The sequence below is a fragment of the Saimiri boliviensis genome, chromosome 2, assembly GCF_048565385.1.
Source record: "Saimiri boliviensis isolate mSaiBol1 chromosome 2, mSaiBol1.pri, whole genome shotgun sequence".
NCBI lineage: Eukaryota > Metazoa > Chordata > Mammalia > Primates > Cebidae > Saimiri > Saimiri boliviensis.
In genome coordinates, this window is record NC_133450.1 from 151791165 (window position 1) to 151815897 (window position 24733).

Sequence of the window (24733 nt, forward strand, 5' to 3'; positions counted from 1 at the left end):
GATAAGCAGCCTCAGCCAGTCCTGCCTTGTCTCCCTAATTGATGTCGTTTCTTCTTCCAGTATGTGCGAGTATCTTTTGATACAAAACCCGATCTCCTCTTACACCTGATGACCAAGGAATGGCAGTTGGAGCTTCCCAAGCTTCTCATCTCTGTCCATGGGGGCCTGCAGAACTTTGAACTCCAGCCAAAACTCAAACAAGTCTTTGGGAAAGGGCTCATCAAAGCAGCTATGACAACTGGAGCGTGGATATTCACTGGAGGAGTTAACACAGGTAATTGCAAGTGGAACAGAGAAAGGCAACATAGGCTGTGGGAATGTTGTGCCTGAGATAATTTTCTGCTAAGGTTAATTATCTCTATATCACCCCACTTCATCCCTACCCATGGGTCCATAGTTGCTGGTTATCTCTCCCTCCTTTATCTAAATGAGAACTGTCAAGTTATTTCTTAACCAAGAAGAATTACTTACACATAAGAAACAGGTTGGGATATTTAATAGTTGACCATACAGAATTCATAAACATGACTAATGGAATTTCATAGGATATTTTTAAGTAGCTTAAGTTGCCAGCAATTCTTTAAAGAATGACTTCGGCTTTAAATGGGAAGCTCTACCTTTGTCCTTTAAGCAATTTCAAGTTTGATGCCAAATAGCTTTAATTTTTGCAAAATGCCATTTCCATCTGGGACATAAATTATGATGGCAAAGTCTAGGGCATTATGTGTTTATTGTTTAAAATATTGTATTAACTCCTCACTGTGCCAATAGAAGGCATACCTCACTGTGAATTCCAAAGAATTTTTTCTTCCTGCCATCTATATTGTGATACAGAAGCATTCTCAAATCAATTCTTACCAGCCCCTCTATAGTGAAGTGCTTATTTGCAGAACATTATTAATGTGCACTAGATAATGTAATGAATGCCTATAAATGTTTTTGGCCTATTCTTCCAGCCTGAAGTCTGAGGTGCCAATTGGAAATGCAGAGGTAATGTTGCAGTAAGTTAAGGCAAACTTGTTAAAAGGCCCATAGTCTGTACTTGTGGACACATTCGTAGTTAATGGAATTTCAAATCATAACTCTGGACCAATTAATTTTAAATAACATGTTATCTTTGGCCGGATGTGGTGGCTCATGCCTGTAATATCAGCAGTTTGGGAGGCTGAGGTGGGTGGATCACTTAAGGTCAGGAGTTCGAGACCAGGCTGACCAATATGGTAAAACCTCATCTTTACTATAAATGCAAAAATTAGCCAGGCATGGTGGCGGGCATCTGTAGTCTCAGCTTCTTGGGAAACTGAGGCAGGAGAATCACTTGAACCCAGGAGGTGGAGGTTGCAGCGAGCCGAGATCGTGCCACTCTCCAGCCTGGGCAACAAGAGCAAAACTCCATCTCAAAAAACAAAAATAACATGTTATCTTAATGTTGTTTAATTTTGTGTCTGGATGCTGTTTGAGTAAGACCTGCATTGAGAATTCTGTTAAACACCTAGAATTTGTGAACATTCTGCACACTGCTACATAAGGATATCTCAGCCGTGAAGTCTGCAGACAGCCCATGTTCAATGTAATTATGTTAAATCCTGGCTCAACCCATACTCTGATATGTTCTTAAAAGGACCTGCTCAGCTCTTTACTGTTTATCCTGTCGTAATTAAATATCTACAGAGCAATTTTTCTTTCAATGACTGTTCAGGTTTTGGGCTCCATGTTTCCCTCTCAACTAAGGACTCACTTGCCTGTGATTACTGTCTTCTGCTTTTCTGTCATATAGAGACCAACTCAAAGGGTTCTACTGGTGCAAAAGAAAGTCTTACCAATGCTCTGTTTCTAAGAATTTGGTATATTGTTTTTATTCTTTTATGAAATGCATTCAATATCAAAAGAAGAAATTTTAGCCTACATACTGCAAACCCAAGAGCTTATCTCTGCCTCACTCCAGGCTTAGGGTTCAATCCAATCCCTAAAGTGAGGTTCTAACAATGAAACATTAAAGTTAGGGAAGAGGTATTGATAGAATTGTGCAGACTAGATGAGCATACCGTGAAGTTAAACTTCTTGTCTAGGGCTGGCCCTGAAAGGAGTTTTGCATATCAATTGAAAATAATTTAATATTAATATTCATGGCTTTATTTGGGGGAGTTTTGTTGATTTTCGTTTTGGTTCGTTTTGTTTTTTTTTTTACCAGTACTCTCACTCAGAAGATTCATAGATAAGGTAATAAGTGAAAATGATATTCTTTCCAACACTCCTGCATAGCTCAGTATGGATTAATGGCTATTTACACTGTTTTGTTATTTGCTTTTTAAACAGTGATTCCTCCTGTTTCATCTTATGAATATTTCAATATTGAGTTACTTAAATACATGTCTTTTCCCATGATTAAATTGCCTGGTATGTTTCATGTGTTTAGTTCGTTTAGTGCACAGTGTCTGAGCCCTTCCTCTAGGCCAGCCCCTGAGACATAGGAAGATGAATAAAGCACTGACCCTCCAACATTCCTCTCAAAGAGTTTTACTGTTAGAAGAGACATCTTCACATATAATTATGAATCACTGCAGAACATGTTTAGTGACATACTGAGCTATTCAAAATTTACAAACTGCCATATGTTCAAACGGAGAAGAAATCAAATCTAACTCAACATTCATACAGGAAATGGCACTAGGTATAAATTGTTTTCTGGAGAAATGGGTGGAAGTTTGATAAACAGAAACATTTTTTCTTAGAGGATATATCTTATATGTCTTTCTTAGAGGATATATCTTATATATCTTTTCTTAGAGGATATATCTTATACGTCATATACCTATAAAAATGATCATTTGAGAGGGAGGTTAAAAGAATTAGAACTTGCATTTTCTTTAAATGGTTTTTTAAAAGGTAAGAGTTACCTTTTTAGAAGGTAACTCTTTTAAAGAGTTTTAAAACGTAACTCTTTTAAAACCGCCTACCATCTTGTAAACTGAACTTTCTCACCCTTAACTATGATGGGGAAGGTAATTTTGACAGAAGAGGAAAACAATTAAAATGATGCAGATTAAAAGGTATATCTATATATTTTAACATAAATTTTCCACCGAACAATCTAACATTGTTTTTATGAGTACGTTCTCATAAAGGTTGACAAAATCTCAAACTAAATAACTCATCTATCTGAATGACCTTAACTCATATACAAAATGTGGTGTAGATTTAATATACATGGTGCTTTTAACATGATGCAGTCAAGCTGTTGGTTCCTAGTCATATTAACAAATTATTATAAGAAAAGACTTTGTTTTAAAAAATTGTGTTTATTCTTTTTGTAGACATTGGATGCTTTTTATTGTTTCATATAAATCATAATAATAAATGCAGTGCTAGAATTAATATACAAATCCAGCCAATGCATCTGGCATTACAGCCACAAGTTTATGTTTCCTCCTAAATACAGGTAGTTTGTATAGAAATGTGTCAAAATTTTATATTCAATTTATATAACCTTGGGAGATACCATTACCACAATTTATATTTTTATTTTTTTGAGACAGAGTCTCACTCTGTTGCCCAGGCTAGAGTGCAGTGCTCCAATCTCAGCTCACTGCAACCTCTGCCTCTTGGGTTCATGTGATTCTCCTGCCTCAGCCTCCTAAGTAGCTGGGACTACAGGTGCATGCCACCATGCCCAACCAATTTTTTGTGTTTTTACTAGAGACAGGGTTTCACCGTGTTAACAAGTATGTTCTCAATCTCCTGACTTCTTAATCCACCCACCTCGGCCTCCCAAAGTGCTGGGATTACAGGCATGAGCCACCATGCCTGGCCCACAATTTTCTTTAGAATGATGGAATAGTAATTGCTTTAAAAGACAAAATTAATGCTTCTCTCTTTTCTTTTAGGTGTTATACGTCATGTTGGAGACGCCTTGAAGGATCATGCATCTAAGTCTCGAGGAAAGATATGCACCATAGGTATTGCCCCCTGGGGAATTGTGGAAAACCAGGAAGATCTCATTGGAAGAGATGTAAGTCCTGATGCTGTCCCTTTCCATGCCTTCTTCTAGAGGGGATATCAGAAAAGTATAGTAAAATTAGTGTTCAAAATGTACATATTACAGTAGTCTTTTAGTCCTCACTCCATAAAATGAAATTTATGTTAAGGAATGGTTTCTTGGGCATATACTTATTTTCTAAAATCTCTATGCAAACTCAAGGTCAATTCTTATGATCAAGAAAAGTCCAAAGGAAGACTTATCAACTACCCACTCTCTGCTTAAATCAAGCAGTGGTCTCTCTTCACCCATCAAATCTGGCAATTACTTTACAAATAAAGTATAATTATATTAAGATTCATTAACACTACTTAATATATGGCAACAGAAACTCATTGACTGTACACTGAACAGGGACTCTCTGCACCCCAGGGCTCCAGCATTTTTATTGTTTGAGTATATTTCACCTAGTTCCTGAGAGTTGCAGAGAAACATTCTTTTCATTTCAAAGTACCAAGACATCTATCTGATCCACAAAAAAACATTTTTTTAAATGGCTAAGAATTAACTTGTCTTAAACTACTTCTTCTATTAATGATGCAATACAGTGCAACCATGTTATTTTAATCCAACACAATATATGCAGTTTTTAAAAATGCAATGCAAATACTTTAAATTTAAAAAATTAAAAGTCATCATAGGGCTCAACTGTCCTGCCGTTGGCATAATCTTCAAATGTGTTGTATGAGTTACCAATGGCAATTTTAAAAAGGAGGTAGGATCTGTTTGACCCTGAGCAGAGGTATTTCCCCAGGGGCTTGCTTTTCTCCTGAAAATTTACCTCAATGAGACAGACTGTGGTGCATTGAGCAGCAGGCACTTTCATCTCAATTTTAAATAAAACATATGTTTCAAAAAAATTAAATGTCATGAAGCACAGCAGTAGACTCTTTGTTGCCTTTAAAAAATATCTTTATGGGGTCCAAGTGCAGGTGTCTTATGTATATATATTGCATAGTGATTAAGTCTAGGCTGTTAATGTACCCATCACCTGAATAGTGAACATTGTACCCAACAGGTAATTTTTCAACCCTTGCCCCTTCCACCTTTTGTAGCCTCCAATGTCCATATTCTACTCTGTATGTCCGTGTGTACCTAGTATTTAGCCCCCACTTACAAAGAAGAACATGCGGTATTTGACTTTGTTCCTGAGTTATTTTACTCTGGAAAATGGGCTTCAGTTCCTTCCATGTTGCTGCAAAGGACATGTTCATTTTCTTTTATGATTGGGTAGTATCCATATATATATCCCACTATGTCCTCCACGGAGGAACACTTAGGTGGATTCTGTATTTTTGCATTGTTGGTTGTGCTGCAAAAACATGTGAGCACAGGTGTCTTTTTTATATAATATATTGTTTTCCTTAACAAAAAAAAAAAAAAAAACACTTTAAATCCATTAGAGCCTTTATTTAAAGTGATAACAAGTGTCCACATCAGTGATAGCAGATTACATGTGTAAATGATAATTTATCCAGGACACACAGGCTAAGGAATGAGATATTGGTTTTGTGACGGCAATATTCTCATAATTCAAATGTATTGGCTATTTCCTATTATACAGAGATTGAATATCTCAGCAGCAATTTCCAAAGTTTTATATAGGCAAACCTGACTGGAAAAGTAAGTGTTACTAATTTCTTCAAAGTATCTGAGATTAGTCTTTCACGTAATATACTTGGAGTAATACTTGCCTTAGATTCCAAATTGGCTTTTAAGTATGTTGAATTTGCACTAGAACATATATATGTCTTAAAGAATTAGAATACACCAAAATGCTTTCAGCACTGAAATCATTTAATAATGCATATTATTAATACATAAATTAATTATTTTAAGTGTGTTCATTCAAAAGTCATTTTGAAATGTTCATAGCTTCAGGATCTCTACTGTAAACTCAAATTATTATTACTCAATTTGAAGGGGGGCAATATTTTGGAAGTTCCTCATTCAGATGAATTATGAACAAATGGCAGTTGATTATTTCTTTATGCAAGATAGAGTAACTAATTCCCTTAGTTGCCTAAGCATTTGCAGAGAATGCTGGCCTACTAACTCCTTGTATTATTTTGTTTATTCATCTTATACATTTTATAAGATTGCAGAGAGACAGTATTTCTATTACATTTACTTACCTTGTTGAATCGGAAGAATCACTTCTGATTCTTTTACCTCCCATTCCAACATTTTCTCTGACTTTACTTTCTCCTTTCGCTCCTCTTTTTCTTTCTTCTTTTGTTTCTCCCATTACTTCTTCCCATTTGTATGCAACTAGACGCTTACGCATTCCAATGGGGCTTATTGACATTGTCTGCCTTTCCAACTGAAAATAGTCTTGAGCCTAGCACAGAGAGCAGAAAAATGCTCAGTAAATGTGTTCATCCGTCATCCCTGTTCCTGGGAAATCTTATAAAGGCAAACCGTGGCTCACAGAGAACCAGGTGGACCATGCGTGAGGCTATTGCAGAAAGGAAATGAAAGTGGCAGGTTATAGAGAACACAGGAAAGACAGTTGTATTTTACTTTTTCAGTAAATCTTTCACTGGGTTCTATTGAATTTTGACCACTCTGTTATCTTCTTCCCTTAAAACTGGGGAACTAGAATATACCTAGGGTTTCTCAGGCTCTTGTGTGATAATAGAGTTTGTTTTTCAAGTTATAAATTATTTGGACTGAAAGTACTATTTTTGGTGTGTAGGATTTATGACATAATTTGAGATAAATGTTTATGTGAGTTCACTATTTTAATGTGATAGCTAAAAGGTAATATGATGCTTAGTTGCCATTAAAAGAGGTTCTTGAATGAAATGGTGGTGGTCACTAGTGAAGATTCCCCTCGGAATTATCAAATTAGAAATATTATCTGGTAAGCTTCTTACACAGTTGCGACACTTTTCCCAGCTAGCTTAATGTACTGTCATCTGTCCTTTTTCTTTCATTTTATATAATCAAAATCACATGTAATAAACATCACAAAAAGAAACCTTTTAGCATCAGACATTAGGTAGCAGAGAAAAAAACAAATGTATTATTAAAAGTCTTTACCACTTCAGAACCTTATCAAAATGCAATCATTCAAAAAAAATAGAATAGCTGCATCTTTGGTCAAGTCTGTTTATATTCCAGAATAATATTGAAGAGGTACAAAATAAATGTCAAGGGAAATCTAGGAAACTTATTGGAAATAAATATAAATCCAAGGATAAAAGAAAGGCTCCGTTTCCTATCCCGAATATTTTATTGCAGTAAATTTATTTCCAAACTGATAGAAAATATAAATTATTTTATTTTTGTGGGGCTGGCTCTCATATGAGAAGAAGCTTCACTTTTAGAAGCTGAACATTCAAGTACTACTAGAACTATTTTATCTATTGATAGAAGTAGTAGGTACAGCAATTGCTCTTCATCTGAATCCCTTTAGGATGGCACTAGCAAGGCAAATACAAGTCCTAGAGATAAAGAAGAAAACTTACTTGTCCTTGAGTGTGCTTCTAGATATTCTGAAACATTCACCCCGCTTCAGGTCTCATCTCATTGCTGGAATTCAAGTTACGTAAGTGCAGAGCATTTGTCTTTGGGTTCTCAGAATCCAACTTAGAACCTCACACTTAGTAGGTGCCCAGTACATATTGATGAAGATAATTGGGCATGATGAAATTCAGGCTACAGGGAAAATAAATATCATGGAACAGATGATGATAAATCTTACCTACTTCACACTTGGTCACAACTTCATCTCTGATCATATCCCCAAGATGAATCACATTATTGTGAGTACAGTGGGGACATTTTTTAACCAGGCATCTGAATGTAAAACTGTTTTCTTAGACAGCAACTCAAGGTGGAAGATGGAAGGCAAGGAAATGGCCTGTTGGGTGTAGGAGCTAAACAGTGTGGGATGGAAACAGGACTTTCTCTAAAGCCTTTGAAAGATGTGTGATCTACCCCACTGAGTGAAAGCACTACCTTTGATGTTTTAAATTTAAATGTTATCCACTCTGTTTCACCATGTCCTTCTTTTCTCAATTAATAGATCAAACAGCAGACTTTGGTGAGGAATAAGGCTATGAATACTGAGATGGTAATCATTTTCCCCCCTGCCACTTAGGCCTGAAAACATACACCGTCTCAGTAACTGAGGTTGATTCCACCTCTGTGGTTTCTCCATATTAGTTCTACCATCCCTTTCCTCTATTACTTTCCATAATCCTACACACCATCAAATTGAGCTCAAGGCTTACTTTACCCTTAATGTCATATCCCTGATTGTAATTTTCCCACAGCTGTCTTCTTCCCCAACTCTCTCAGCCTTTTCAGGTTGGTGTAACAAAATGCCACAGGCCAGGGGGCTTATAAACAATAGAAATTTATTTTTTCACAATTCTGGAGGCTGGACAGCCCATTCCTGCTGTGTCTTCACATGGTGGAAAGGGACAGGGATCCCTCTGGAGTCCATTTTATAAGGCCTTAATTGCATTCATTGGGCTCCACCCTCGTGACCTGATCACCTCCAAAGGTCCCCTTTCCTAACAGTATCACATTGGAAGTTTGGATTTCAACATATAAATTTGGGGAAGAAAGGGACATAAACATTCAGTCCATTGCACCAACTAAATTAAAAACTCCCCAAAATGAGGACTGAATTGTTTATTTCTTGCTAACCCTTAATGTCATAGTTTGTATGAACATGACACACTGACATGCCACTTAAACTCTGTAAGATTTGATTTCTGCATCTCTGCAAAATTACTTCCTCTGCCTATCTTCATACAACTTCTATGAGCATAATCACAATAATAGTAATTTTAATTTATTGAGCTCTTATTTGATTCTGCTCTGTATTTGCATATATTAGCTTTAGAAGGTATGTCTTCTATCCCTTTTATAGTTGAGTAAACAATGATCAGAACAAAGATCCAACTGTTTCCAATGGCCATTTTCTTTACATATATATATTTTCTTTTTTAATTGCACTTTAGGTTCTGGGGTACATATGCAGAACATGTAGGATTGTTTCATATGTACATATATGGCAATGTGGTTTGCTGCCTCCATCCCCCAGTCGCCTATATCTGGCATTTCTCCCCATGTTATCCCTCTCCAACCTCTCTACCCACTGCTGTCCCTCCGCTATTCCCCCCCAACAGACCCCAGTGTGTGATGCTCCCCTCCCTGTGTCCACGTGTTCTCATTGTTCAACACCCACCAATGAGTGAGAACATATGGTGTTTGATTTTCTGTTCTTGTGTCAGTTTGCTGAGAATGGTTTCCAGATTCATCCATGTCCCTACAAAGGACACAAACTCATCGTTATTTATGGCTGCATAGTGTTCCATGGTGTATATGTGCCACATTTTCCTTGTCCAGTCTATCATCAATGGGCATTTGGGTTGGTTCCAGGTCTTTGCTATTATAAACAGTGCCTCAATGAACATATGTGTGCATATGTCTTTTTAATAGAACGATTTATAATTCTTTGGATATATACCCAGTAATAGGATTTCTGGGTCAAGTGGAATTTCTATTTCGAGGTCCTTGAGGAATTGCCACACTGTCTTCCACAATGGTTGAGCTAATTTACACTCCCACCAACAGTGTAAAAGTGTTCCCATTTCTCCACATCCTCTCCAGCATGTGTTGTCTCCAGATTTTTTAATGATCGCCATTCTAACTGGTGTGAGATGGTATCTCAATGTGGTTTTTTTTTTTTTAGATGGAGTTTCACTCTTGTTACCCAGGCTGGAGTGCAATGGCGCGATCTCGGCTCACCGCAGCCTCCGCCTCCTGGGTTCAGGCAATTCTCCTGCCTCAGCCTCCTGAGTAGCTGGAATTACAGGCATGCGCCACCATGCCCAGCTACTTTTTTGTATTTTTAGTAGAGACGGGGTTTCATCATGTTGACCAGGATGGTCTCAATCTCTTGACCTCGTGATCCACCCGCCTCGGCCTCCCAAAGTGCTGGGATTACAGGCTTGAGCCACCACACCCGATGTGGTTTTGATTTGCATTTCTCTAATGACCAGTGATGATGAGCATTTTTTCATATGTTCGTTGGCCTCCTGTATGTCTTCTTTTGAAAAATGTCTGTTCATGTCCTTTGCCCACTTTTGAATGGGATTGTTTTGTGTATGTCAAGTAAGATATGAAAAAATATTCAGTGAAAATATTCAGTTGAACAATGAGAACACATGGACACAGGAAGGGGAGCATCACACACTGCGGTCTGTTGTGGGGGGACTAGAGGAGGGACAGCAGGGTGGGTAGGGAGGTTGGGAAGGGATAACAGAGGGAGAAATGCCAGATATAAGTGACAGGGGGATGGAGGCAGCAAACTGCATTGCCATGAAGTACCTATGCAACAATCCTGCATGATCTGCACATGTACCCCAGAACCTAAAGTCCAATTATATATATACATATATACATGTATATATATAAATACACATACATATATGTATATGTGTAGATAAATATGTACATATATACATATATGTATGTGTATATATGTGTATTATACATATGTGTATAATACACTTATATGTATATATATAATTGCACTATCTATATATACACATATATATATTCAGTGATAGTCTGTCTGTATTTTTGGTTGAGATATTGACACATATCTTGTGACTGTAAATTGAACTCAAAGATAGACTTGATTCATGACTGGAGCCCCTTTCTTTGTCCCTAGAGAATCGACCTGGCTAGTTGATTCTGAAAATATGACCAGTATAAATTCAAGAACTTCCAATGAAATATAATTTTCATATGACACTTTAAATTTAGATTTCCTACTTTAGAAAACAATCTGACCAGATTCGTGTCAGGTAATTAAACAGTTTCTGAAGCCTTGATCATTTGTCTTTTCTGAAATCTAAATTAACAAGGCACATACCAATTTAAGATCCCAGACATAATCACAAGATAAAGCCCTTTCCATTTTAACTTGAGGATGGAAATTGTGTTTGGGTAGATTTACAACACATCATCTTGTTTGGTTATTAAATTATGTTCACATTCAGTGATGTCTTCTATTTTCCCTAAACTATAGATTTATTTCTCCAAGTTTTATAGCCTATAAGAGTTCTTATATTTAATTGGAAAATGCTCTTTTGATGCCATCTTTATGTTTCAAGCCAGGAAACATCAAGTTCAGTAATACAATTGATTGCTAACTTAATATAGTTACCAAGTCAGTACATTTGTTACTTATTTCTCAGGCAAGCCAAATATGAATTCATATTATAAGCTCAGAAAACTTCATGGGAGTGGCCCTGGCATGGAGTTGATTGGATTTGTATGATTAGGTTAGATAAGATGTATCTGGGGATGTGTGAGGAAAAGGTCAGAGACAAGGACACCTTCCCAAATCCATTACAGTTATACCAGACAGAGCCAATGCTTGCTGAGCCTGGACCACACTCAGGTTTGGGGCTAACTGCCTTCGTCACATGCACTTACACGGAAAATGTAGTTCTAGTGAGAACAATGAAGAGTTTGAATCTAGGCATGTTGATTTTGACGTTCCTTTGAGATATCTATCTATATGAAAATATCTGGCAGGCCAGTGAGTATCTGAGATAGAAGTTTAGAAGCAAGGTCTGACTACACACTTAGATTTGGAAGACATCTCATCCATACACATGGCAATTAAAGCCATTGTGTTGGATGGGAGAGTGTACAGATGAGGAAAAGGAGGGCTTACCCCTGGACCTCATGGTCTCCAGCTTTTAATGAACAAGCAGAGGGCAAGCACCCTGCAAAGGAAACCAAAGAAATATCTGAGGGGTAGAAGCAAAGTCAGAGGGAATTGTGCAAGCCAAAAGAAGAGTGCACTTCCGAAGGAGGGTGTGAAATGCAATGCCAAGTTCTACCAAGAAGCTAAGGAAGGCAGAGACCTGGAAGTGCCCATCCATTTCATCAAGACGGATATCACTGGCATTACTGGTCAAAGCTGTTTCACAGGAATAGTGACAAGGCAGCACTTTTCGGTGGGCTCAGGAGGGAGAAATGGAGACGCAGAGCTGGTAGAGACCTCATAAAGGTTTTGGCTGTGAGGAGGAGAGACCCAGGTAGCCAAAGGGAGCCACAGTGTGAAGGATCTTTTTCTTTAAGATGAGGGAGACTGAAATTTGTTTCTTTGCTGGTGGTAGAAAGGGACATAGGGACAGAGAGGTGCTAAGTGATGAGTAACTCCTAGAAGGGCCAAGAGGTGGGGGGGGCGGGGGCAGAGCTAAGGAGGAGAGATCAACTGCGGATACACTTGTCACTGAAGGGGAATTGGAGAGGGTATACATTTGGAGAACTGGTGTCAGGATGTTGACGGAGTTTTAGCCTGGAGGTTTATCATTTATCACTGAAGTAATATGATACCCCAACAACAACTACAATAATATTGACAGTTCTGTAGAGCTGACTGTTGGCACCCTTCTAAGTACCTTTACATAGAGAGACTCATTTAATTCTCACAGTGGCATTCAGAAGTCATAATTTTTGATATTACTATCATCCTCCCTCATTCTACTGAGGCTAAAACTAAAAACAACAATATTAAGTAACTTGTCCAATGTTCTATAACTAGTAAAGGATGTTTCTGGGATTTAAACCTAGGCCACCTAGCTTCCCAGACCATATTCGTAGCCATTATGCTTTGCAGTATAGAGACCGCCACTACTTCTCTATATTAATAACAGGTCTTACTTACTTGAGATCATATTTGCATTGTTCTATGAGTTTTCTGTCTCAGTTAATCCTTACAATACTTCAGTGGAGTGATTATTAGTGTTCTCCGTGTATCTATGGAGACATTGAGACACAGAGGAGAAATAACTTGCTTAAAGTCACCCAACTGGCAAGCATGTAGGAGCAGGAGTCGGGTCATCTGCCACATGGAGAAGGGATGGTATTCGGGTAAGAAGTGTGAGGAGAATGAGTGGAGGATGTTAGTCACACCGATGAACAGAAACCAGAACTGATTAGAGCCCAGGGATCATAGTACACTGTTATGTTAGTTATCTATTATCATGTTAAAAAATACGTCAAATGTAATAGCTTTGCATTAGTCTATTCTTGCATTGCTATAAAGGGTGTATCTGAGACTGGGTAGTTTATAAAGAAAAGAGGTTTATTTGGCTCAGGATTCTGCAGGCTATAAGAGAAACATAATGCCTGCATCTGCCCATAGTGAGGGCCTCAGGAAGTTTCCACTCATGGCAGAAGGCAAAGCGGGGAGCCGGCACACCACATGGTGAGAGAGGGAACAAGAGAAATGTCAGGCCCTTCTAAATGAAGAACTCTCATGCACACTAACAGAGCAAAACCTCCCTAATTACCACGGGAAGGGCACCAAGTCATTCATGAAGGATTTACCCCCATGACCCAAATGCTTCCCACCAAGCCTCACCTCCAACATTGGGGATTACATTTCAACCTGAGGTTTGGTGGAGACGAGCACTCAAATTATATCAGGCTTAAACAACAAACACCGATTATCTCACAGTTTCTGAGGGTCAGGAATGGGCAAGTGGCTTGTCTGAGTAGTTCTGGCCTGAGCTCTCTCTTGAGGTCACAGTCAAGAAGGCAGTTGGGGCTGCCTCATCTGAGGGTGTGGATCCAGCTGCATTATCTTCCTCCAAGATGACTTATTCAGGAGTTCCTTGCCATGTGGACCTCTTTACAGGGCTGCTTTATCATCTTCACATATGCCACTGGCTTCCTCCAGAGTAAGTAACCTGAGAGAGAGCAAAGAGAAACCCTTTTATGACCCAGTTTTGGAAGCCATACATCAGCACTTCTGTTTTATTCTACCCCTTAGAAGTGAGACACTGAATCCAACCTGGACTAAGGAAAGAGTTTCAAAGAATTGCTGGACATATTTTTAATCACCCCACTCCTACATGGTAATTTCTAAAGGATGTAACCTCTTTCAGAACTCAAGAGCCTTTCCCGCTGCCAGTAGCTGAATAGTACAGCGTTCCCCTCAGGACTGGGCAAAGGGAGCAAGTCCATTTGTGTGAAAACCATGAAATGAGAACTGTGCTGCTCTCTGCAGTGTGCAAGTTAAGGGACACATTTTCAAAGTGCTGCAGAAAGACATAATTTTTCCACCCATGGATTTTAGTGGGAGTCACACTGCTAATGTATCTGGGCACTCTTTGGAAATGAATCCCTGGGTTTGCTGGTCTTTTGTTTGAATTGCCAAGCTGGAAGGTAGCATCTGGGTTTCACTAGGACCCTGCTCTGTACCTGCTGTACTTACAGCCAAGCTGCCTGAATGGGAAATAACCAGCCAGTATCCCTGCTGGCTCAGGCCTCGCTGTGATTGTGAGGACATACCGAGCCTTTCTCTTTTTCATTTTACTCTCTCCGTTTCAGTCCCCATGTTCCTTTGTCTCAGACACAGAGTTTCCTTCCCGCTTCTCAGCAGTATCCCATCTTCGCTCACAGAAATGGATGCCCGATCCTAAGAGAATCTCCCCACTCCTTTTGTTTCTCTCTCCAAAGCGCAACCCCATTTTGCTGCCTGCTGGTGCCGTTCCTGACCTCTGTAAACATACAGTTCTAGATGACTCATCTGGAAATAATCTGATGAGCTGTCAGAAGGACTTTCATGCCCAGCTGAGCCACTGGTAATAATGTCCAGGAGCAAAACCAACCCTAATATTCTCTATAAATTTAAAATCAGACTGGGTCCTCTGGCTTTCCTCTTAAACTCAACATAGGATTTAGAGAAAACAGTGGGATTATGGGGCAAATTTGACCAAGATACCTCACCTCTCTGAGCCCCTATATTTCCTTCCACCTGCAAAGTAAGCTGAAATGGGTTAATTCTTCAGAAATTGCCTATCGCAGTGCCTGGCATGCAATAAGTGATCAATAAATGCTAACATTTTTCAGTCTAAATTAAAGTCATGGTGCTATTAGGAAGGAAAGAATGATTGTTTGGGCCGCACATCCCCTACCCTGCTGCTTGCCTGGAGCATGTTGGTATACAGCTCAGTAGGTCATGAGGTTTGGGATTGCAGAGGCCTGTGATTGACGGCACAAAAACCTGATTTAGTCCAATTCGATTCTGTTTGGAAAAGTAGTCCCAGGTCATCACACTGCACTCGCATTGTAGAAAGCACCATAAAATGGAAGAGATCCCAAGACATGCGAGAGCTACTTTTCTCTCCGGACCCAACACACATTGAAAGTCACTGTTCTGTGTTAACTTGAGAGGAACAAAAGTGCTTTTTAACATGGGCTGTCCAGACTCAATTTTAGAGGTAGGAAATAGAAATTAGTCAAATCCTCTACTTTACAGATGAAAAAACTATTGTCCGAAAAGTTTCTTTCAATGAATCTGTTTTCAACACTTATTGTTAGATATTACCAAGATGCATGATTGTGTATCTCTTCAAGCCAGCATAATATTTATCACACACTGTATTTCCTCAAGAAATGCTTGATAAGTAAACAAATGAATGAATGAATTCACAGACTTGCCCTATGTTAGAAATTATTAACTGGAAGAACTAGAACTAGAACACCTGTCTGCTGACTTCCTGTTTACTACTTCTGAGTGAGACCAGAAACACATAAAAATAGCTAGAAAAATTCAAGCAGGTTTCTTAGATTAGCTTCTGAATCACAGATTTAAGCCCATGCAGAAAACACAAATGAAGCACTCTGCCACCAGAACATGGCTGAAGGCTGTTCCATAGTGTCTCTGAATCAGTCCCTTCCTGGGAATGATGATATCCCTACTAATGCCTTCTATAAAAGGGCCTTTACCTCCATGAACCTCTTAAACAGGTCCCACTTCACTTCGGAGGGCCTCTTTGTTTGAAAGTCAAAGCATACAGAGGCCTTGGAACCAGAATTTTATCAGTCAACCAGTATTAAAAGGTGTGCAATGGATTAATGAGGCAGGAATTCTCTCATTTACTCTGAGAGACAAGAAAGAGAGCCAAATGTCATTACTTACAGGTATTCTGGCCCATGATGCTCAGAGAGTACTAAGTGTCTAAAATCCATTTCTAAGCAAATTTCTCTTCTAGATATACATATGCAAAATTTTTTTGTGGATACATAGTAGGTATATATATTTATGGGGTCCATAAGATGTTTTGATACAGACATGCACTGTGAAATAAGCACATCCTAGATGGAGTATCCATCTAGGATATCCATCCCCTAGGATATCCATATCCATGGATACAATGGAGTATCCATCCCCTCAAGCATTTATTCTTTGAGTTACAGATAGTCCAATCACATTCTTTAAGTTATTTAAAATATATAACTAAGTTATTGTTGACTATAGTCACCCCGCTGTGCTAGCAAATAGTAGATCTTATTCATTCTATTGTTTTTCTACCCATCCTACTACTGTATTTACCAACTATAAAAACTCACCTGATGTGAAGCCCTTTCAGACACCATTCAGTCTTTCTCAATTCAAGTTTCTTATCTGAACTGCAAAACAGGAAATTGCTTGAGTCCTGTTTGAGAACTGACTGTCCTCTCAGTTCTCCCAACAATAGTACATAACCTGGATCATCCTAGGTTCTCAGGAAAGAAAATGATCCATTACATGCAATGGATGCTGCGGAACAGTAGGACTTAATTTCTCAGGAAAGCCTGGCTGAGAAACATGCTACAGTAATCCACTATCCCTGCAAATTACAAACACATCACAATTGTTCACATACACGTAATTCCAAAAAAAAAGAGTCCTCTTTTGCAGTCTCTTAACAATGAAAATGGCTGCATGACTTCCAAAATTTTTTTCAGAGGAAAAAATTCATTTGTATTCACGTTATTAAAAGACATTATTTTCTTAATTTGGAAAACCTAGTAGGAAGATTAGCAAATCTTCTGTAGATATGTAAATTATAACTCAAACAAAAATAAGTTGGTGGTATGTTTGCTATGGAGAATGTTAAATGGATTTTGTAGGCGAGTTAGACCAAATTGTATTCCTTTGACGTCTTTCGGAAGATATTTCTAACTTGTCAGTTAATCAGAGAATAATTCCAGACCATCATCACCCTCTTAGATGCCTGGAAGGACATGGCAAAGAAAAAGCACTTTGCATATTTTGCCAATAGACTGCTGATTTTTTTTTCTTTACTCGCATTGATTTCTATCTCAGGCAAAACAAAAGTCACTGATTTGCCTCGTATCATTTCATTTTGTTCACCAGTTTACAGTTGGAAAATCAGCTTATAGTTGGTAAAATAAAGCAGAGCAGAGAAGGAATTAACATTTATAGAATGCCTGCTATGAGCTTGGCATAGTGCTAGGTACTCTGCACATATTATCTCAACTAATCCCCAAGAGGTAAGTGGTTTTATCATTTCCCTTTTACAGATTAAAAAAGTGAGAATCAGATTCACACAGTCATTAGCAAAACAGAGGTTCAAACAAATTTCTACAATTCACGTATTCAAAATTATCCCAGAATTCAGCACATCTTTCTCCAGTGATGACTGAAAACTAAATTAACACATTTTACTTATTTTTCAGTTTTTATCCCTTATTATTCAGCATACAAACTCTCTGCCAAAATATGACCACACTTGACTTGCTTTCACACAAGATCAAAAGAAATGGGGATCAGTGAGATGAAAAAATTTAAATTCATGAGTGAAACTGTAAATTTGACCCTTTTGCCATGACCAATTCAGAGATGCAGTATTTCCAAAGAGCTGCTGAGCTATGTTTCACAAGAAAAGAAGGTCAAAAGTCAGAAAACAGGAGCACCTGTCCTTAGAATACAGATACTGTGTATAGGACATAGTTGAATTATTTAATTCTCTTCTTTTATTCTTAGATTGTGGGAAATACATCAGCTTGGCTGAGAATTATTTTCATTCCTTTATTCATCTGAAAATTTCACTTTCACTGATAGTACTTAAATAGGTTCATAGGAATTAAAAAACACAGGCTTATGTCTCAGCCAGCACAAATGCCTGGTGTTCACTATTACACACAGTTTAACCTCTAGAAAACCCACTGTCCCCTGCCTCTCACAGACGGCTTGTGTCTTACCCCTCCTTCTCAAGGAGTCTTGCGGGAACTGCTGTTAGAAAAGAGAGAACTGTAACTAAAGCTTTTTCTTTTGTCTACAAGCACAATGTAGAGGCACTTTAAGAACAGGAGAGTCTTTCTTCTGAGCCTCTTTCAATAAAGCATTAATATTTATTACTTTGCACTCTGCTGTAGAATGAATGTTTTATGATCAACAAGTAGCAACAAAATGGGAATTTTAACCACAAGCAACCTACTCTTCCAGCGATAAGGAGCTCAGGATGGGTTAGCAAACCCCTGTCTCTGTGTTTGGGGGAACTCTTACACAATCATCTAAACAAAGGAGTAATTGATTGCTGCTCCATGCAACAACTAGAGACAATAATCAAAAAGTTATAGACTTCTTTTATCAATAAGAGCCAGCTAAAATGAAGCTCTGAATTAACCTTATATTAATGCTGCATTAGCAAATGCTACATTAATGCTACATTGACAGATTAACATTATATTAATACTACATTAAATTAATTATTAAATAATATATTTATATATAATTATATATTATAAATATATATAATATATAATTATTTAATATATGATTAATATTATTTAATATTAATACTACATTAAATTAATACTACATTAACAAAAAAACTTATATGTTAATAGGACTGAAGGCTTTTTCAGAAGCTCAGAATTATATACACGTTTTACATTTAAATTAGATCAATGCTCAAAGAATTCAGAAAAGCTTTTTGAACAAAAGCATATTTGTCTCAAGTTTGCCTGTTCATTCATTCACTATTTATTGAGTACATTTTATTTGCCAGGCACATAGAAATGTGGGATTTTGAATCGGTATTAAGGTCTAAAAAAATGACTTACATGAGTTCTTCACTATTGAAGTCTGCCCTTATAAATCATTTTGTAATTCCTTTAACAAACTACTCAATCTTACTACAGCTTTTTATAGTGAGTTATTACATACTGAAAAAGAACAAGAGCATCTCGACCCTATAATTAGTGTACACACTGCACAAAGGCACAAAAATAAAAATTCAGTCGTATATCTGTCCTGTCAATTTTTATGATTCAATACAGTGATAGCTGTACTGAGACCATGTAACAATTACCCTGTTGAATATTCTCTTTCTATAGTCTTGAGTGAAGTTCTTACCTAAATATTTTAGGAGTAGATTTCCAACCCATCATCTTACATTTCCATTGAGTCTAATCAGTGTGGGAAAGGAAAATAAGCATAGATTTTGGATTCAGGCTGACCTGGGTATGAATTCTGATTGTGTGTACGGTAGACTCTCAAAAGCTTACTTTACCTCTCCATTTCTTGGTTTCTTCACCTACAAAATGAAGACAACAGCATCTACTTTGCAGGATTATTGCAAGGAATGTAGATAATGTATATAAAGCAACTAGCTCACAATAGGTATTGCTGTTCTTTTTATACAAAAAAAAATCAGAAAGACCACACTGAAATGGCTCTATTTTAAGTAGTGTAATTCACTATGAAATTAAACTAACAACAAAAAAGGTAGAATGAGACAGAGTTGAACATTTGGGGCCTGATTCATATCTGTCTCATGAGACAATTATTTTATTGTCAAGATTTCCATCTAAATAAGTTATCTAGTAAGAACAATATTGACTTTAAATAACAGACCTTCAAGTTACTGAATGGGACTGACAGAAAAGATCACATTTCTCCTACTTCCCCGCCACCATCTCCGGAATTAAAATTGTTCCATTGTGCCTGTTAAAGTATGGACATGACAGAGGAGGAAAAAAACCAAAATAACTAGATTTTAAAATTATTTTGGGATCATTAGCAGATACAAGATTGATTTCAAAATGAAACAATCGTTGGCATGCCAGTTTTTTTAGGACAATGAGTACTACCTGTATTTTCTGCATGATTTCAGTAATTAAATAGATACACTTTTAAGCACAGTCTTGCTTTCAGTAAAACTTTTGCCATAAATCTTGCCTCTACCCAAAGCAATACTAAGAAGATGTAGACTACACTTTCACTGTAGCACAGAACTGATGTTCTTTCTTTCTCTCTTTCCTCTAATTCTCCTTTTCATATCTTGTGTTCTTTTTTTTTTTTCTGACTTCTGCCTCTTCCATTGAATACCCTGCAGGTTGTCCGGCCATACCAGACCATGTCCAATCCCATGAGCAAGCTCACTGTTCTCAACAGCATGCATTCCCACTTCATTCTGGCTGACAACGGGACCACTGGAAAATATGGAGCAGAGGTGAAACTTCGGAGACAACTGGAAAAGCATATTTCACTCCAGAAGATAAACACAAGTAAGTAGCAGTTGTTCCCACTGGCATGCCTTGTAGGAAGTATGCTAGAAGTGAGTAACTTTAAGTACACCATGCAGCAATGTAATAAAAACTGGAGCAAGTTTTAAACGCAAACCATTATTTCTACTGGGCCAGAGAGTAGAATGAGAGGAAGCCATCCAGAGAAGAACAATGAGAGGCCTAAAACGTAATTACGCAATTAGTGACTCCAGCTTATGTATCATGTGTGAAAAATTCAACTCCATCTGGGGTATGTAAATGCAGATAAGCTCTCTCTTCAAACTTTTTCTTCATCATCTGCATGGTACTGTAAGGAGAAAAGGCACCCTAGAGAAAATGTTTCTATTTATTAAGCTTTTTTGGTGGCTAAACAGAAAAGCAGAAGAATCAGATTTTTGATCTTAGCACCGATCTGGCTGTGCAAAGGCATTTCAGAGAAATTGAACATTCACTCTCTAAGCTAAAGCATCATGTGAATCTATCTTCATGAAACTTTAATTGTCTCAATTTTAACTATGTAGTCATTGTCTCTATATACATATGGATTTAGATATAGATAGATATATATATATGTGAACCACACAGTACATAGTTACACTAGTATTATCTCTTAAGCACATAAGTATCTTTATTTGATGAATGTATTGGGTAGACAATTGTTCTAACTGTGAAAGGTATCATCATCAAAACAGTAATGCTCCCCAGACCACTAAGTGACTTGCATTTAAATGTGATTTAGGTATGAAAACAATCTACTGCCCCACCTCACAAAATAAAATTCAATTTGTTTTTATAAACTAACAGATGAGGCTGCATAGCAAGCTCAAACTTTGTGGTAATTAGATGTCCCATCTGGGAAACTATGAAATTTTAAAATTCCAAAGCCTATAATTCCAAAGAACAAAAGATTATCTTTGGCTAGATGAGTTTTTGGAGGTTCCGCATACTGTTATTCAACTTGTCCAAATCACTTTTCTCTTCTCTAGATTTCTTTTCACCTTCCCCAAATGGGTCTTCATTACCATAGTCACCTTGCTTCAAAAACTGGGATGTTAGACCTATCAGACCACAGCTTCCTACACTCTCTTTTCTGGTTCCACCTTTTAGGAACTGCTACTGTTTAAGCAGTCACGTTTCGTGGTTTCATATTTTTCACATTGAAATCTGAAATAATAAATTTTGGCCTAGGTCTGAAATAAAAATTATTTTAGGAAATTTCATTCCCCAACTATCTTTGGAAAGAAGAAACACAAGTATTATCCCAAAGTGAACATCTTCTGTAAACAAAAAGAGTAGAGAAGACTGGAAAATATACAGAGACCAGCAGAGATCAAATGCAACAAAGCACTGTGATCAATGGGTGGTAGGTTTTGCTGTAAATACTAAAACTGAGTTCTGTTACAGTACTTGATAGAATGGGCAAATGTTATATAATCAGTGTTATCTATTTAGGGTTTTATAAGCTACAGTATAACTTTTTTTACACCATCAGGTTAAGAATGAGAGCATAAATAGGACTGAGCTGGAAGCTGAAGAGGATGAGAGCAAGGAGTAAATTCAGTGTCAAGTTCAGTACTCGGTAATGAGACAAAATTGGTCCAGACAGGCAAAGCATGTCATTGTGGCAGGCCCTGGTGGCAGCTGGACTGGTTAGCTAGGAGTGTTGGGGAACAGACCTAGGTATATATTTGTGTAAGTTATGCACCCAGCAAAGAGAATGGAAGCTGGAGTTAAAACCCAGCCAGAGCCTAGGTTTTAGTCAAGCCTTGTGCCTTCCAAAATTCCTAGAGGAAAGGGGTGCCTTTTTCTAATTGACCATTCCCAGAGGGAGCACCCTTTTGCAATGTACATGCCTGGAGAAGTGCCTTTCTTCAGAAGTGGCAGAACTACTGCATGTATGGATGGCACCGCAGAGGAGCCCCAGGGAGGCTGTTGGACAGTGGTGGGGCCTCCCTGAGGAGCAGAGGTCAGCAGCACAGAGCTGAATAGCAGGCCATGGCAGATGGTCAGCATGTCAGGAATGCTGGAGGAGTTACCACCAGACACTAGTCCTAGGGTAGATCATCAGGGACACAACACATTCCATTTATGGAAACACCAGACCTTTGCTAGATTGTCAAGGCAGGTAGTGGCACATGGGCACATTGACAAGCAGGAGTCTATCAGGAGTCTATCATACTCTAGACTCCATCAGGAGTCTATCAGGAGTCTAGAGTATGAAGGAGGGGAGAGGCAGAGATTCAGGTACCACAGGACTTATATTTGAGACTGTGTTTGTGGCTTCATAGAAGCCCACAGCTTCCTCTTCCAGTGAATATGTTAATAATTAAATGGTAAGAGGAGAGTTATAGAAGCCCAGGAGAAATCCTGAAGTTATGGGAAGTGAAAAGGCCTAAGGTAAGGAATTTGTGCATGAGCTTAGCGAATGTCAAGAGTTAGCTCCTATAGCAGTCTACTCCTGAACTTAATAATGGTTGGGTGACCAACTTGTCCCGGTTTACCTGACACTTGTTAGGTTTAGCAGTAAAAGTCCCAAATCCCAGGGCCCCCTCAGTCTAGGCAAACTGAGATAATGGATCGCCCTAAAAGTGAGTGACTCATAAGTCATTAGGTCAACTTCCCTCATTACTATACTCAGCCTCCAAAGTGGGGCAGAGAGGCGAGCTCCTTAAAGGGTAGAGAGTGACCCAGGCTCTTTGAAGTAGATAAAGCAAGACCTTTGAGGTCTTCATTCAGTTAGAAACCAAAAAAATGCTCACTGAGAACACAAAGGGCTCCAGAACAGCACTGACAAACACACAAAGACAGGCAAAAAGTGGACCTAGTCTTAACATGAAAAACGACAGAAGAATACAAGCTCTTAATGCAATCCTCAGTCAGCAATTTGGAACAGCAAATCTACTTTCTAACCTGGACACTTTGTGGTTCTTCCTTTTGAAAATGAAACTTTATGGCTGGGCGCAGTGGCTCACGCCTGTAATCCCAGCACTTTGGGAGGCCGGGGTGGGTGGGTCAAGAGGTCAGTAGCTCGAAACCAGCCTGGCCAACATGGTGAAACCCTGTCTCTACTAAAAATACAAAAATAAGCTGGGCGTGGTGGTGGGTACCTGTAATCCCAGCTACTTGGGAAGCTGAGGCAGGAGAATTGTGTGAATTGGGGAGGCAGAGTTTGCAGGGAGCCAAGATTACGATATTGCACTCCAGCCTGGGCAACAGGCCTAGACTCCGTCTTAAAATAAAATTTTCTTTTATAAGTTTAGCCTAAAACTTCCATTTACTTTTTCATTTCCTGCTTCAGAAGTTTAGGAAATCTAAAATACAAATGTGGAGCTCAATTTCCTGAAAAGGAAACACTATGCCACAATGAGTGTCTACCACCCCTAACGCACAGGATGGCCCCTGGGAGATCTAAACCCCCTGAGCATCTTACTCGCTAACCTGCCACGCCTCCTCATCACTTAGGGATGACTTGCATACTGTAGTATCCTATCAACAAGCCTGTTTTCTTGCGTAAATGGTAGAATCTTCTGAAGAATATTTCCCCTAAGCATTAACTGAATCCTGTTCTGAAGACTCATAAACGCTTTTTCATCAGCATGACAATGATCACTGATAACATATTCCAGGCACCAGTGTTTGGCCTTTTTCTCTCCACTCTGACTTCCATTGTCTGTCTTCCCCCATGCACTGCCGTGGCCAACGGTCAGGACTGAAGGATCATCATTGGTTGTTTATAAAAGAGAAGCCTTTCGGACAAGAGCAGTTACCCGCCTCACAATGCTCTTCCATCTGCAATTTTTTAAACTTCAAATTTAATATGCAAGGAACAATTTCAATCATTTCTTTAGTAAATAAATACTTACTGAATTCCTACTAAGTACCAGCCATGGTTAAGGTCTAGAAAAGCAGCAATGAGCAATTCATTGAGCTTACGTCAAGGGGGCAATCGGAGTAGTAAGTAAGAAAGCAACCAACTGTGTGGTGTCTGATAGTTTTTAAAAAGTACTTTTGAGAAAATTAAAACAGAGTAAGGCATATATCTGTGCACCTGCGTGCATGCACATATGTGCATCATGTGTACTGGGAAGATAGTTTCTAATAGGTGATCAGGAATGGCCTCTATGAGGGGATATCCTTTATGCAACAACCTGAATGAAGTGAGCGGCCAGCTGGGAAAGCATTCTGTAGAGACAGAAAGCAGGAACTAAGCCACCAGGTGTTCAGTGAGGAGCAGGGAAAGCTTGGTAAAGAGTTGGAGCTTATTCTAACCAAGATTGGATCTGGGACGTTATAGGATCTCCCTTATGATTTAAAACATCCCTCTGCTATTTTGTGTACAGATAA

General features: G+C 38.4%; 1 protein-coding gene across 15 annotated transcripts in view; it reads left to right on the forward strand.

The window, feature by feature from the left end:
* The window catches only part of TRPM3 (transient receptor potential cation channel subfamily M member 3), a 919012-nt gene that overhangs the window by 597813 nt on the left and 296466 nt on the right, over window positions 1–24733 (forward strand). For all 15 annotated transcript variants that reach the window (XM_074394685.1, XM_074394692.1, XM_074394688.1 and 12 more), the window contains exons 4-6: window positions 61–274; window positions 3885–4009; window positions 20218–20389. In XM_074394685.1, coding sequence (XP_074250786.1) covers window positions 61–274; window positions 3885–4009; window positions 20218–20389 — 511 coding nt within the window. The remainder of the gene's footprint in view (window positions 1–60; window positions 275–3884; window positions 4010–20217; window positions 20390–24733) is intronic.